This window comes from Labeo rohita, unplaced genomic scaffold, assembly GCF_022985175.1.
Source record: "Labeo rohita strain BAU-BD-2019 unplaced genomic scaffold, IGBB_LRoh.1.0 scaffold_325, whole genome shotgun sequence".
In the NCBI taxonomy this organism is placed as follows: domain Eukaryota; kingdom Metazoa; phylum Chordata; class Actinopteri; order Cypriniformes; family Cyprinidae; genus Labeo; species Labeo rohita.
The window spans coordinates 69,711-82,071 of NW_026129243.1; the positions used below are offsets into that span (position 1 = coordinate 69,711).

Genomic DNA, 12,361 nt, shown 5'->3' on the forward strand with positions numbered 1-12,361 from the left:
TGAAGAAACACAAATAGCCTAAGCCTTAGAGCTTCATCATGAAATGTGTTCTTATGTCTGTTAAAATTATGTGTTTTGCCAGCACCAGTAGCCTCATGGTTAACGTGTCAACATGTAGCGCAATGGTGGTGCGGATGACCCGAGTTCGAAATTGTCAGCTTTGATCAGTGGCACTTATTGCATGTTTTCAAATGAAAGTACTTCATACTTTATGCTTCATACATTATTTCTGAAACTTGTCTATCAGATGTCTGACAGTAGTAGTTAAAATGATCCTTAACATATACTTATAACTACAGAAGATTTATTTTACCAATACTTTCAACAGACACCTGACATACAAGTTAAGGTGTTAACAAAATTTCTTAAAGTGAAACAACGGATCTTCCTTGTGTGTTTTCTTTATGGTCACAGATGACATCTTTTTTTTTTTTTTTTTGTAGAATTTTGTAGCAATTAATGTATATAACAAATAAATGACAAACATCTTGGACAATTGAAAAGCTGTATGCAAATTCTCTACTTGCTCTTTGTACAAAAGAGGAGTATCTGCTTTGTGGATCAGTAAGAGTAATAAATCAGCGTTTACTTTAAACCATGATCTTCTCACTGGTCTTTTTATTATTTATAAAATATCCTGTTACTATTTCTGTGTGGGGAAACTGCTGCAAACCATTTGCGTAAATTAATCTAAACAGGTGAAAAAAAAAAAAAAAACACTGTCACACATAACGCTTTGACTGTAATATTGTCAGAAAAACAACAATTCTTAGGCTAATATATGATAATATCCATTAACACATTATGATTTATTAGTAACTGGGACTCGTGCCACAGTAAAAGGGTCTAGAGCAGTGGTTTTCAATCCTGGTCCTGGGGACTCACCGCTCTGCACATTTGTGATCTTGGAGCACAAAACCAACACTGTTAGAAATTACCATCATTTCACAATAATTAACAGTATTATTTTACAGTAACTTGTTGTAATTAAGTTTCCCTGTAATATCCCAATGAATACCTGTAAAAACTACAGTATCCTTGGATTTTACAGCATTTAACTCTTATTTTACAGTAAAATCTTGCAATCTAAAACCTGCTGTTATATCACAACAAGGTCTGTAATATCACAGCAACACAGTGAAAAAATTAAGGATTTCACAGCATTAAACAGTATTATTACAGTGAAATATTGTATTGAAATATGCCCTGGGAAGTCACATGACATAACCGAACTGTTTTAAACTGAAGGCGCCGTCGTGTCCCTCTTCTCTTCTGGGCTGAATGGAGAAGGTGAGCAGCATGCATGTTTGCAGCACTTACACCCATGCTATTTTAATATGATAATAATATTTACTTTCAAATGAACGTTTATCGCATGACACAGTTCACATTTTGTTAGCAAGTGCCCGGAATTGTTGAAAGTTCTCTCACAGCATTTGCTAATAGTAGTTAGTAATGACGACAGTTTCGCTAATAATTTTTCATGTCACTATCACCGTTTCGACAAATCTGGTGTTTGTAAAAAACATTGATGGGACAAACATTACTATTTTTGTAGATTAGCAGGGCTTTGCGGTTTAAAATAACATTCAAACGGTCCATTAAAAAAAAAAATCCAGGGATATCCCAGTTACAACATGACTGAGCTAGTGTTTATTGTCTGTATTTTTGTGTTATATGGTTAGGCCATTAGCCCATGTTTGATTTGAAGCTGAACTGGAGGATGCTGGTCAGTTAGCGGTGTTAAGTACTTTAATAACTTCTGCTGATTCAAACGGTCCATTAAAAAAGAATAAAGATAACCAGAGAGTATTTTGTATTTTTCTACAGGAGCTGGTGTTAAAAAAACGAATAACATGGATTGTTATGTAGCCCATGTTTGATTTGAAGCTGAACTGGAGGATGCTGGTCAGTTAGCATTTGTATAGCCCTTTGTATCTTAAGCAGATCACAAAGTGCTCATAACACATAATGTTGTATCTGTTCATTTCAGGTGACATGATGAAGCCCTCTGGATGGCTTTTATCCATCGAGGGACATGTCGTGATGGGCCCACACCCTTTCTTTTTACACGGAGTAGCTGCTTTCTTCAGCAGCTATTACGTCTTCAACCTTGAGTATCCTGCCGCTGGATCGTCGACGCTGGAGTTCATTCAAAGGTATTTTATAAAGATCACATTTAATCTTGTAATTCACATTATAGTACAGGCTTCCAACTCAATGATTGTCTTGAGGTTTAAAATGCTGACAAACGAGGTACCTGAGGTTAGCCTGGTGAGACCATCCTGATCTCGCGAACTCATTCAGTTTCGCTCTGCAGATCAGTCTGGGTTTCTACACATGTTATGCTGACAAATACCTGCCGGTCCAATCACAGCTATTTATTTTGTTTTGGGGCAGGCTATGTGATGATGATTTTGAAACGTCTATTGCGAAATGCAAATGTATTGAATGAAGTAGATGAAATTTTCTTTAAAAGCAGAACAAAATGCTCTCAGGCCCTTAATTGAAAAGGATGTTTGTCATACTTTCAACAGGGTTTGGTTTTAATTTATCAACTGGCCAATTGCGTGAAGACGCATTTCAGTGGCGGCGCCCGTTGATATGGGCTCAAATCAACCACTTTGCCTCAGGCAAACCTAACCTGAGGCACCTTGGCTAAAAATGGCTAAAAAAAAGTATGGTGAGAGTAAGATCTAACAAGTTTGGATTATAAATCTATTAGGGTTTGATGTGGGGAAAAAGCACAGCAAAAAGCACACCTTGATAAATGCTGTCTGCAATACATACTGTAAGTCTATTTAAAACTGAAACTATCTTTGCTTATTAACAGGTGCTTCCTGGGCATCAATCCTGAAAGAGGCTCAAAGACCAAGAAGCGGACAACAATGAACCCTCATGTGAGCACCCTTTTGAGGAAACTTATTGACTTTGAGTGGGCATCATAGTATTTTTTTTTTTTTTTATTTATTTTGCAGCGGTAGTTGTCAGGCTCAGTTTTGAGTAGCCTTGTTCTTTTTGTAATTTTTCAAGACAACTTTGCACTACAAGATTTTTACACAATGCTGTTGCGTGTGGACTCATTATAATGTTTGAGACTGAGAGGAGCGCCTGACCCCTTTACGACATTCCTTCATCGCTCTCTCCCTTGCTCTCTTATCTTGCCATGAAGGCCTCGTTCCCATCCTGTCCATTACTGTTATTGTGACACAGCTAGCTGAATAGTTGTGAGACAGGTAGTTGAATTGCAAGTTTGCACAATTTCTCTGTATTTTAAGATGGATTTATTACTGTTATTGTGACACAGGTAGTTGAATTGCAAGTTTGCACAATTTCTCTGCATTTTCAGTACGTGTACTGTAATGTACCTGTACATTGAAAAATATTTATTTTTTAATAAATATGCCATTGGGCTAACATTGACTTTACCTCAGAGTTGTTTGTTGGGGGGAGGGGGTTAATTGTACAATGATTGTAAATGGAAGCTTCATCTGCATTACTTTTACAGTAAGTTACTGGACAATTTTAGCATGACTTCCACAGTGTACATTGTAAATTCACAGTAAATTATTGTCAACTTGTACATTATTTTCACAGTACACACTGTAAAAGTACAGGGCCTTGTTGTAATGATGTACAGCAAAAGGTTGTAATTCCCCAGTAATGTACTGTAATATGACAGTAATTGCTTTGTCATTGAAGCTGTGAAGTTACAGTATACAGTTGTGCTTTTACAACAATGCATTGTAATATCACAGATATAAAATTACAGTAAATTGCTGTGAGTATATTTCACAGTATATTGCTGTAATCCTTACTGTGAAAGTCATGCAAAATTTATCCAATTATTTATTGTAAGCCTCAAGACTGAAGACACTGCTGTGTATTACTGTGCAAGAGAGTCACTGTGAATGAATTCAGTGTCAAAGCAATACAAAAACCACCACCTTTACTTTTGAGTTAATTTCTGCTCCATTTCCAAGAGGTGGTGCTTTTGTCAAGCAGTCTTAATGTTTGATGTTTCGAACATCACTGACTGAATGTTTGTTTTCTTGACTGGAAAAGGGTTGTCATTTGAATTTAATTTGTTCACTTAAAAACTATTGATGCAAATCTCCTTTCTAATATAAACTGGTGCATACAGACACAACCAAGAGCTCTTTAAGTCCTGTGATGGAAAGAGTCATTTACTTTAGATTATTGCTATTGTTTTTATCTACAGCACCCAGTGAGTATTAGTTAATCAAAGCGCCAATGTGTTTTCTTCTTAAGCTGCTAAAAGCTTTGTAATGTGTACAGATCTGAATATTGTAGAGGAGGATTAGTCAACACTGATGATAAAAATCAGTCAACTCTTGTTAAAATAATTTTGACATGGTCAGTAAATAATGTCATTTGCTAAATTAGGTTAAATTTAATTTACTACAGTCAGCTTTAGATTCTGTAAATGTTTTAGTGTAATAATTAATTTCTGCTACAGATATTCATTGTCAGACCTTCCATGTCCAGTTTTCAGCTCTTCTATTCCCAGTCAGTCCAGGGCAGGTTCATTCAAAAAACGAATTCATCATTCATATATATTGCAGATACTGGAAAATTCATATATAGTGTTTATAAAACAGTCAGTTCTGGTTCTTGAAAATCATCAAAAGTACTGATATGCAGACCATTTCACTGTGGTTTTTCACTGTGTCACACTACTTCTTGCCGTTGACAGAGCAAAAACAAAGTAAATGGCAATACTAAGTAACTCAGTTATTAGCTTGTTTACAGAACTGGTGTATACAAGTAAAATCAGACTGGAAGTCATGCTGTTTTTTCCCGAATATCAGCACAACTGTGATTGTGGCCTAGTAGGAAACACAGGTCAGCTTAAATATAACATTGTACCTAATATTTTATTGTTCTTTGTAATTTATTTGAAAAACAGGCAATGTGCATTTAATACATTAAACACTAAGTATTACACTTAATTTGTTTGCTGAATATGTTTAATCAAAATCATTGGTTGTGCTCATGTTGTTTCATTACCAAGAGCTGGCTATTGTATTATTGAAATTTTTGGTATATGCATATATTTGGCACTATTTTTAAGATTTATATAATTTTGTGTTGATAAATATTAGATTATGAGGTCTAGATTATACAACAGATGTATAAAGAGGTTTCTCAATTTTATACTACAAATTGCTATAAAATTGCAGTGTTTATAATGATAAAAAAGGCTACAAAATAAAAATCTGCATGCATCATGAACGACCAATAAAAATCTCTAAATAGGCCTTCATATCAAAACATCCAAGGTTTTTCTTTATATTAAGAATATTTTTATACCTTAGAGAAAAGTGACATGTCCACTCATTTCCTTATTTATTTATTTATTTATTTATTTTTTTTGTGCTTACAGACTTATGTTGTCCCTTTTTTCTAGAAATCAATTCCAGATATCAAATAAAATAGATTAAATGGCAAAAGCATGAATTTCTTACATCTTGGACAACAACATGACTATATGCAAATGTTCATCTGCTCCATGTACTAAAGTGAAGTGTGTCTGGGGGTCAGAAGGAGAAATTCACATCATCTTAAACCATGATCTTCTCATCAGCTCTACTACTGCTGACAGCAGCTGCATCCTGTGAGCTTCACTGATGCTTTATTTAAACTCGAAATAATCTTCATAACTGTTTTGAGACAAAAGTACTAATGACACATTGGTTTATTGTTATTTTCAGGTGGTGTTTTCTGTGTTGAGCTCACTCAACCTTCGTCTCTGGTTGTGAAACCTCAAGAATCATTCTCCATCTCCTGCAGGATTTCAGTATCAAGCTACTGCATTCACTGGATCCGTCAACCTGCTGGAAAAGCACTGGAATGGCTCGGATATCTTTGTAGTGGTGGTGGCACTAACATTAAAGACTCAGTGAAAAACAAGATCAGTTTCACTCAGGACACGTCCAAAAACACAGTGTTTCTACAGGGAAATAATTTCCAGACTGAGGACACAGCTGTGTATTACTGTGCAAGAGAGTCACAGTGACTAAACAAGCCACAGCTCTGTACAAAAACCTGAACACATGAATCAGATATACATACTACAATCCCTCATCACATATTTCTCAATCTATCTATCCATCCATCAAATAATGCTTTAAAAACATTAAAAACTTGATAATTTAACATTTATGCAACATGTTCTCATAAATTTCACAAATACAAACACATTTTTGATTTTTATCAAGGCCCAATATGTTTTTCATCACTTACATTTACCAAATTTTGTATCCATTTTTTTCTGTGCACAGGTAGAAAAAAGTAATGACAGATTGGAGGAGGAGTTCATGCAAAACTGTTACGTAAAAGTCCCATAAGTTGCATTGTGCAATAAGTGTGTTCACTGACTGTGGTTCTTGTAGATGAGCATTAATCAGCAATGACAACAATAATCAATTCACTCCTGTTATTACTATTTTTACATGGTTTGTAACTCATTCCTAAATAATATTAATATTGTATTAATGCATAAGTATTTTTAGCAAGCTCACTATTGGGTTTACTTTTTAATAGTTTTACATTTTGTTGTATTATATTTCTCTCTCTTCCACAGATATTCATTGTCAGACATTCACTCAGTCTCAAGATGTGGTAAAAAGACCAGGTGAATCTTTTCGTCTGGTCTGTACTGCCTCTGGATTTACATTCAGCAGCTACTGGGCAGCTGTGGTGAGACAGGCACCCGGTAAAGGACTGGAATGGGTTGCAACTATTGGCACATCCAGTTCTCAAATCTACTATTCCCAGTCAGTTCAGGGCAGGTTCACAGTGTCCAGAGCTGATTCCAGCAGTCAACTGTACCTACAGATGAACAGCCTCAAGACTGAAGACACTGCTGTGTATTACTGTGCAAGAGAGTCACAGTGAATGAGTTCAGTGTCAAAGCAATACAAAAACCACCACCTTTCCTGTTGACTTCACTTGTGCTGTTTCATTTCCAAGAGGTGGCGCTCTTGTCAAGCAGTTTCAAACTGACTCACTGACTGAATGTTTTCTTTATTGACAAACAATCCAATTTAAAAGTCTGAGGAAACACAAATAAGTCTTACAGTAATTCCATCACAAATTATATTCTAGTGTTTGCATGCTTGTGAAAAATAATTGTTTTTATTTTTGCCTGGATTTTTTTAAATATCTGTAAATTAACAGCTTTGATCAATGCAGTATGTGCCACGGTATACATTTAATATAAGAAGGAAAAAGTCCATGAGTACATCAAAATAAAAGAATAACGAGTTTTGTATAATTATAATATTTATTTATTTAAAAAAAATAATAATAATAAATTCTAGACTGAGGACACAGCTGTGTATAACTGTGCAACACTAGACAAGCCACAGCTCTGTAAAAAAAAAAAAAAAAAAAACCTGAACCCATGAATCAGATATACATACTACCATCCCTCATCACATAACTCTCAGTCCATCCATCAATCAATCAATAATGCTTTAAAAACATTTAAAACCCACAAAAATGTAACATTTATGCAACATGTTCTCATAAATTTCACAAATACAAATACATTTTTGATTACTTTATCAAGACCCAATATGTTTTTCATCACTGCACATTTACTAACTTTGGCATCTATTTTTTTTTATTCTCTGCACTGGTAGAAACAAGTAATGACAGATTGGAGGAGGAGTTCATGCAAAACTGTTATATATAATTCCACAAGTTGCATTGTGTCATAAGTGTGTTCACTGACTGTGGTTCTTGTAGAGGAGAAATTAATCAGCAATGACAACAATAATCAATTCACTCCTGTTATTAATATTTTTACATGGTTGTAACTCATTCCTAAATAATGTGAGGTGAGTCTTTTCGGCTGGTCTGTACTGCCTCTGGATATTCATTCAGCAGCTACTGGGCAGGTGTGGTGAGACAGGCACCCGGTAAAGGACTGGAATGGGTATCAACTATTGGCAGATCCAGTTCTCCAATCTACTATTCCCAGTCAGTTCAGGGCAGGTTCACAGTCCAGAGATGATTCCAGCAGTCAACTGTACCTACAGATGAACAGCCTCAAGACTGAAGACACTGCTGTGTATTACTGTGCAAGAGATTCACTGTGAATGAATTCAGTGTCAAAGCAATACAAAAACCACTAACTTTCCTGTTGACTTCATTTATGCTCCAGATGTGCTGTTCAATTTCCAAGAGGTGGCGCTCTTGTCAAGCAGTTTCAAACTGACTCACTGACTGAATGTTTTCTTGACTGACAAACACACATTGGACTTGGCAAAGTGGACTTGACTGACAACAGCCCAATTTTGAAAGTCTGAGGAAACATTTTACAATACGGATGCACAAATATGTATTAATTCATTCTTAACTGATGCACAGCTAATTATGAGTTAATATAACTCATGAAGAACTAAACTATTTATTAATAATTACTGCATCAGCAACAAATGAACATTCTATCCACAAGTTTCGTATGCCCCATGAGGCCTTGCGTCAAAAATGGGAGCGTCTTCTGGTTCGTAGTAAGCAAGCGGGACCTGACACTCATTAATTCAAGAGTTGACAGTGGTGATGGGCAAATAAAGCCTCTTGAAGCACTTACATTTTCCGCTGACTGTTTTGGGAAAAGATTCAAAACTTTGAGTGTGTCGAAAACGCGCGATCTGGTGGTTAGTAAAAAATAAAGCAGTCAAAAGCCTGTGAAAGAAACACCGGAGGAGGAAACATTCACCACACGTTCCAGAGATCGACTCATGTAACCTGAACAAATAAGTCTACAGTAGGTGCGTTTCCATTACAGATTGTGCAAAACTTTGGTGATATTTTATAAATGTCGATAAAAAAGTATTGCAAAATGACAACATTTCCATTAACCGATGTTATGCGACTAAAACGTAATTCCTCTCGCGATAAGTCATGGCAACGAATTTTGATGGGATTTATATGGATTATGGCTTTATTTAATCCACAGAGCCGTATATGTGTATCTTTACAGAAGCAGCGCAGAGAGCCGCTTCAGAAGCATGTGCGACGCTGCTGGTATAAACATAACATCAGCTCTGGTGACTGTGTCGGAGCCGAACACTCAAAGTGCTTGCTATTTATTTCCATACGAAACACATATTTATCATCCATTTTTACTTTAACGTGTATTTTAGTTTTTTTATAGAAATATGACAGCAATCACATATCTCACACAGAGATCGCACTGGCATAGTGTTTGGGAATATTCATGCATAATTTAAACAGAGAACCACCTGAACCAATGAGCTTTAAGTTGTGTCGTCAGTCAGTCGTTTCCCATCGTGCTTTCGGTCAGCGCAGTGGTTATAGAGCTACTGCGCCCGACTGCGCAATCCGACACAGCCGCCTCACCGTCGTGAGAGTTAGTAAAGTCATGGTAACCTCAACACTTACAACAGCAGCTGCATTTTTGCTGTGATATTTTATGTTAAAACACAGTAAACATGACACATACCATGTGTTTTACCACAGTAACTTTAGTTGTACTGTGATATTTGAAGCTAAAACACACAGTAAACATGACACTTACCATGTTTTACCACAGTAACTGCAGTTTCACTGTGAAAGTTTAAGTAAACGTTTTTGCCACAGTAACTGTAGTTTTGCTGTGGCAGTTTCAGTTAAAAAAACACAATAACCACAACATGTATTATGCTTTTACTGCAGTATCTTTAGTTTGACTGTGATATGTATAGTAATAGCACAATGATCACCAAACTTACTATGGTTTTACCACTGTAATGCTAGTTTTGATGTGCTTTTATGACAGATACCACAGTAATCACTACACTTACTATTCCATGCTTGTAATACCTTTATGTAAAACCCCCAAAAAAGGTATTTTATAACCTCTTACAGTTCATTCATATTAGTTTATAACTTAAATATTTTGCTCACAGATTATTATTAACATTCTCTGTATAATTCTATTTTCTTTCCCCCCCTTTTTTTTTTTTTTTAGCTGAGAAGACCTAAAGGAAGCAATCAGCCCAGTCTTGTTTGTGGAGAGGTCTTCATTTAGAAACAGAGAAGACAGAAAGCTGCGGAGGGAGACATTTGCATCTGTGTTAGTTGTACCCTTTTATCAAACATTCCTGCTGTTATAATTTGCACAGACAATTCACAACATCCTCTTCTTTCTCTCCTTTTCTTGAGCAGCATCACTTGGTCAAACTCCCTAATTTGGCTGATGAGATCATCTGTACAAAGTAAAATGGTTAAAATACTGCAAAAGACATTTCATTATGTAAGACTTAAAGTGTTACAAAGGCAAAAGTGCCATGTGTAGTTCTCAGAGACTGGAGTATTTGCCTCTAGAATTCATCTATTGCTGCAGTAAATGTCTCTTTTTCTTCTAGAATCTTTCTCCAAAGTTCATGACTCCTCCTGCTTCCATCTTAAAACACAAAGTCTATATATATATAACATGTTGTTTCTTAAATTTTTGCCCTGTCCAAATACCCATGCTTGCAGTTTTTGCACTTGACCCCTTGACTACTTATATGACATATTTCCTGTATTTGGCCCAAGTGTTAAAGTGAACATGAAAATCACAAGTGTGTGTTGAACTTTTCATTACCTGATGGGACACACATATAGTGTGGTAAAAATGCAAGTGTTTATGGAAATTTATTTTTAGTTTCAACTTTGCATTTTAAAATAAAATTCTAAATGTCTGTTTAGTAGTCCCTACTAAAGATGGAGGTGGAAATACTATGCTTTGGGGGATGTCAGGAGTGAGAGATCCTCTGGCTGAGAAAAAGCTACACCACATTGGTGCTGGATATCAACCACAAACTGTTTACAGACACAAGATCATGATGGGGAAATGGACGGAGAAGAGCAAGACACCAGTTTTGATGTGTCAAGTTTTGATAAATCATTATTTTCTCAAACAGTATCAAATGTCTTATATGTACCACATGATCTGTATCAAAGTTGACTGGAATGGATTGTGTGACTTTAAGGACATTTCATCACTCATTTGTGTGGCATCAGCTGCAGTGAACTGATTAATATATGATGTTAATGTATTTTTAATAATCCATTATTATTTTTCTTCAATCTAATTTGTCTTGATGCTACTTTATCAACTTTATGCTGTATGCTTCAATAAAATGAATATGGTGAATATTGTCCTGTAGAGGATCCGGGTTCAGCTTTGGCTGCTGTAACATGCACTGGATCAGACAACAAGCTGGAAAACCACTTGTGTGGATGGGACGTGTTTATGATGATGCCAGTGGCAATGACTACTCTGAATCCTTCAAAAGTCGAACTGAAATCACCAGAGATAATTCAAAGAGTATGGTGTATCTGAAACTACCAGGTCTGACAGCAGAAGACTCAGCCATGTATTTCTGTGCAAGAGAATCACAGTGACACAAAGGTCTTGTACAGTTGAACAAAAACCACACTGACTGTTTTATCACTTGTTACTAGAAGTCAACAGGTGGCAGCAGAGAATTACGATGAAGGACACAACAGTGTTTTATGATGCACAAAAATAAACAGTGATAAACCACAAGCAGTTCTACTTCAAAACATCATGAATAAAAAGTAAAAAAAAAAATCCTCATACTGTACATAGGAATATATAAGAGTGCATATGAATTGTATCATATTTCAAGAGATTTTTTTTGAGCATTTTTATCAGAATACAAGTTTGCAACATTATTAGAGGCCTTTAAACCTTCTGCTGCAGGTCCAACAGAAACATGCTTACTGAACTACTGCTATTGTTGCTGTCAAAAATTATTTTCAATGCAGTATATCAATTATATCAAACCCTCAAAAAGAATGAGAAAAGTTGGAGAAGAAAATGATGTAAAATCAATTCATGTCCAATTTCATGAAAAGTTCTAAACAAAACATGTCATAAAGTCTCTAATGAGAGCAATAAATGATATGAACCCTAATATTAATATTATTGTAGCATGTAGATTTGATTAGTAGCTCTGTATGATTATGTAAATGTCCTGTTGCATATTTAAACAGAAGACATGAGTCAGTTTATACATTCATCTGATCACTAGAGGGAGTGAAGAATCACTTCAGTTCATTCAAACTGTGCTGTGAAACAAACCATGATCTCTTCATCTTTACTGTTGCTTCTGGCAGTGATATCCTGTAAGTTTACTTTACTTTCTGTATTATTTATGTAATTTTGTTAGTAAAAGTCATGTTAACAATTTTTAAATGTCATGCTGTCTTATGAACTGGTATAATTTGATTTGATACAGGTATTGATTCATATGAACTCACTCAGCCTGAGTCTCTGACTGTCCGTCCTGATGCCACTCTCACTATCAACTGT

General features: G+C 35.6%; 1 long non-coding RNA gene and 1 gene segment (V, D, J or C); both read left to right on the forward strand.

Moving 5' to 3' along the window:
* Positions 1-5,574: 5,574 nt before the first annotated feature.
* LOC127160311 (Ig heavy chain V region XIG14-like) lies at positions 5,575-6,040 on the forward strand. The segment is given in 2 exon segments: positions 5,575-5,638; positions 5,736-6,040. Coding segments are annotated over 2 exon segments (351 nt in total).
* Positions 6,041-6,409: 369 nt separating this feature from the next.
* Positions 6,410-8,114, forward strand: LOC127160320 (uncharacterized). The gene is made up of 3 exons (XR_007826703.1): positions 6,410-6,479; positions 6,608-6,658; positions 7,869-8,114. It is a non-coding gene; the product is annotated as an uncharacterized LOC127160320 (long non-coding RNA).
* The last annotated feature ends 4,247 nt before the right edge of the window (positions 8,115-12,361 follow it).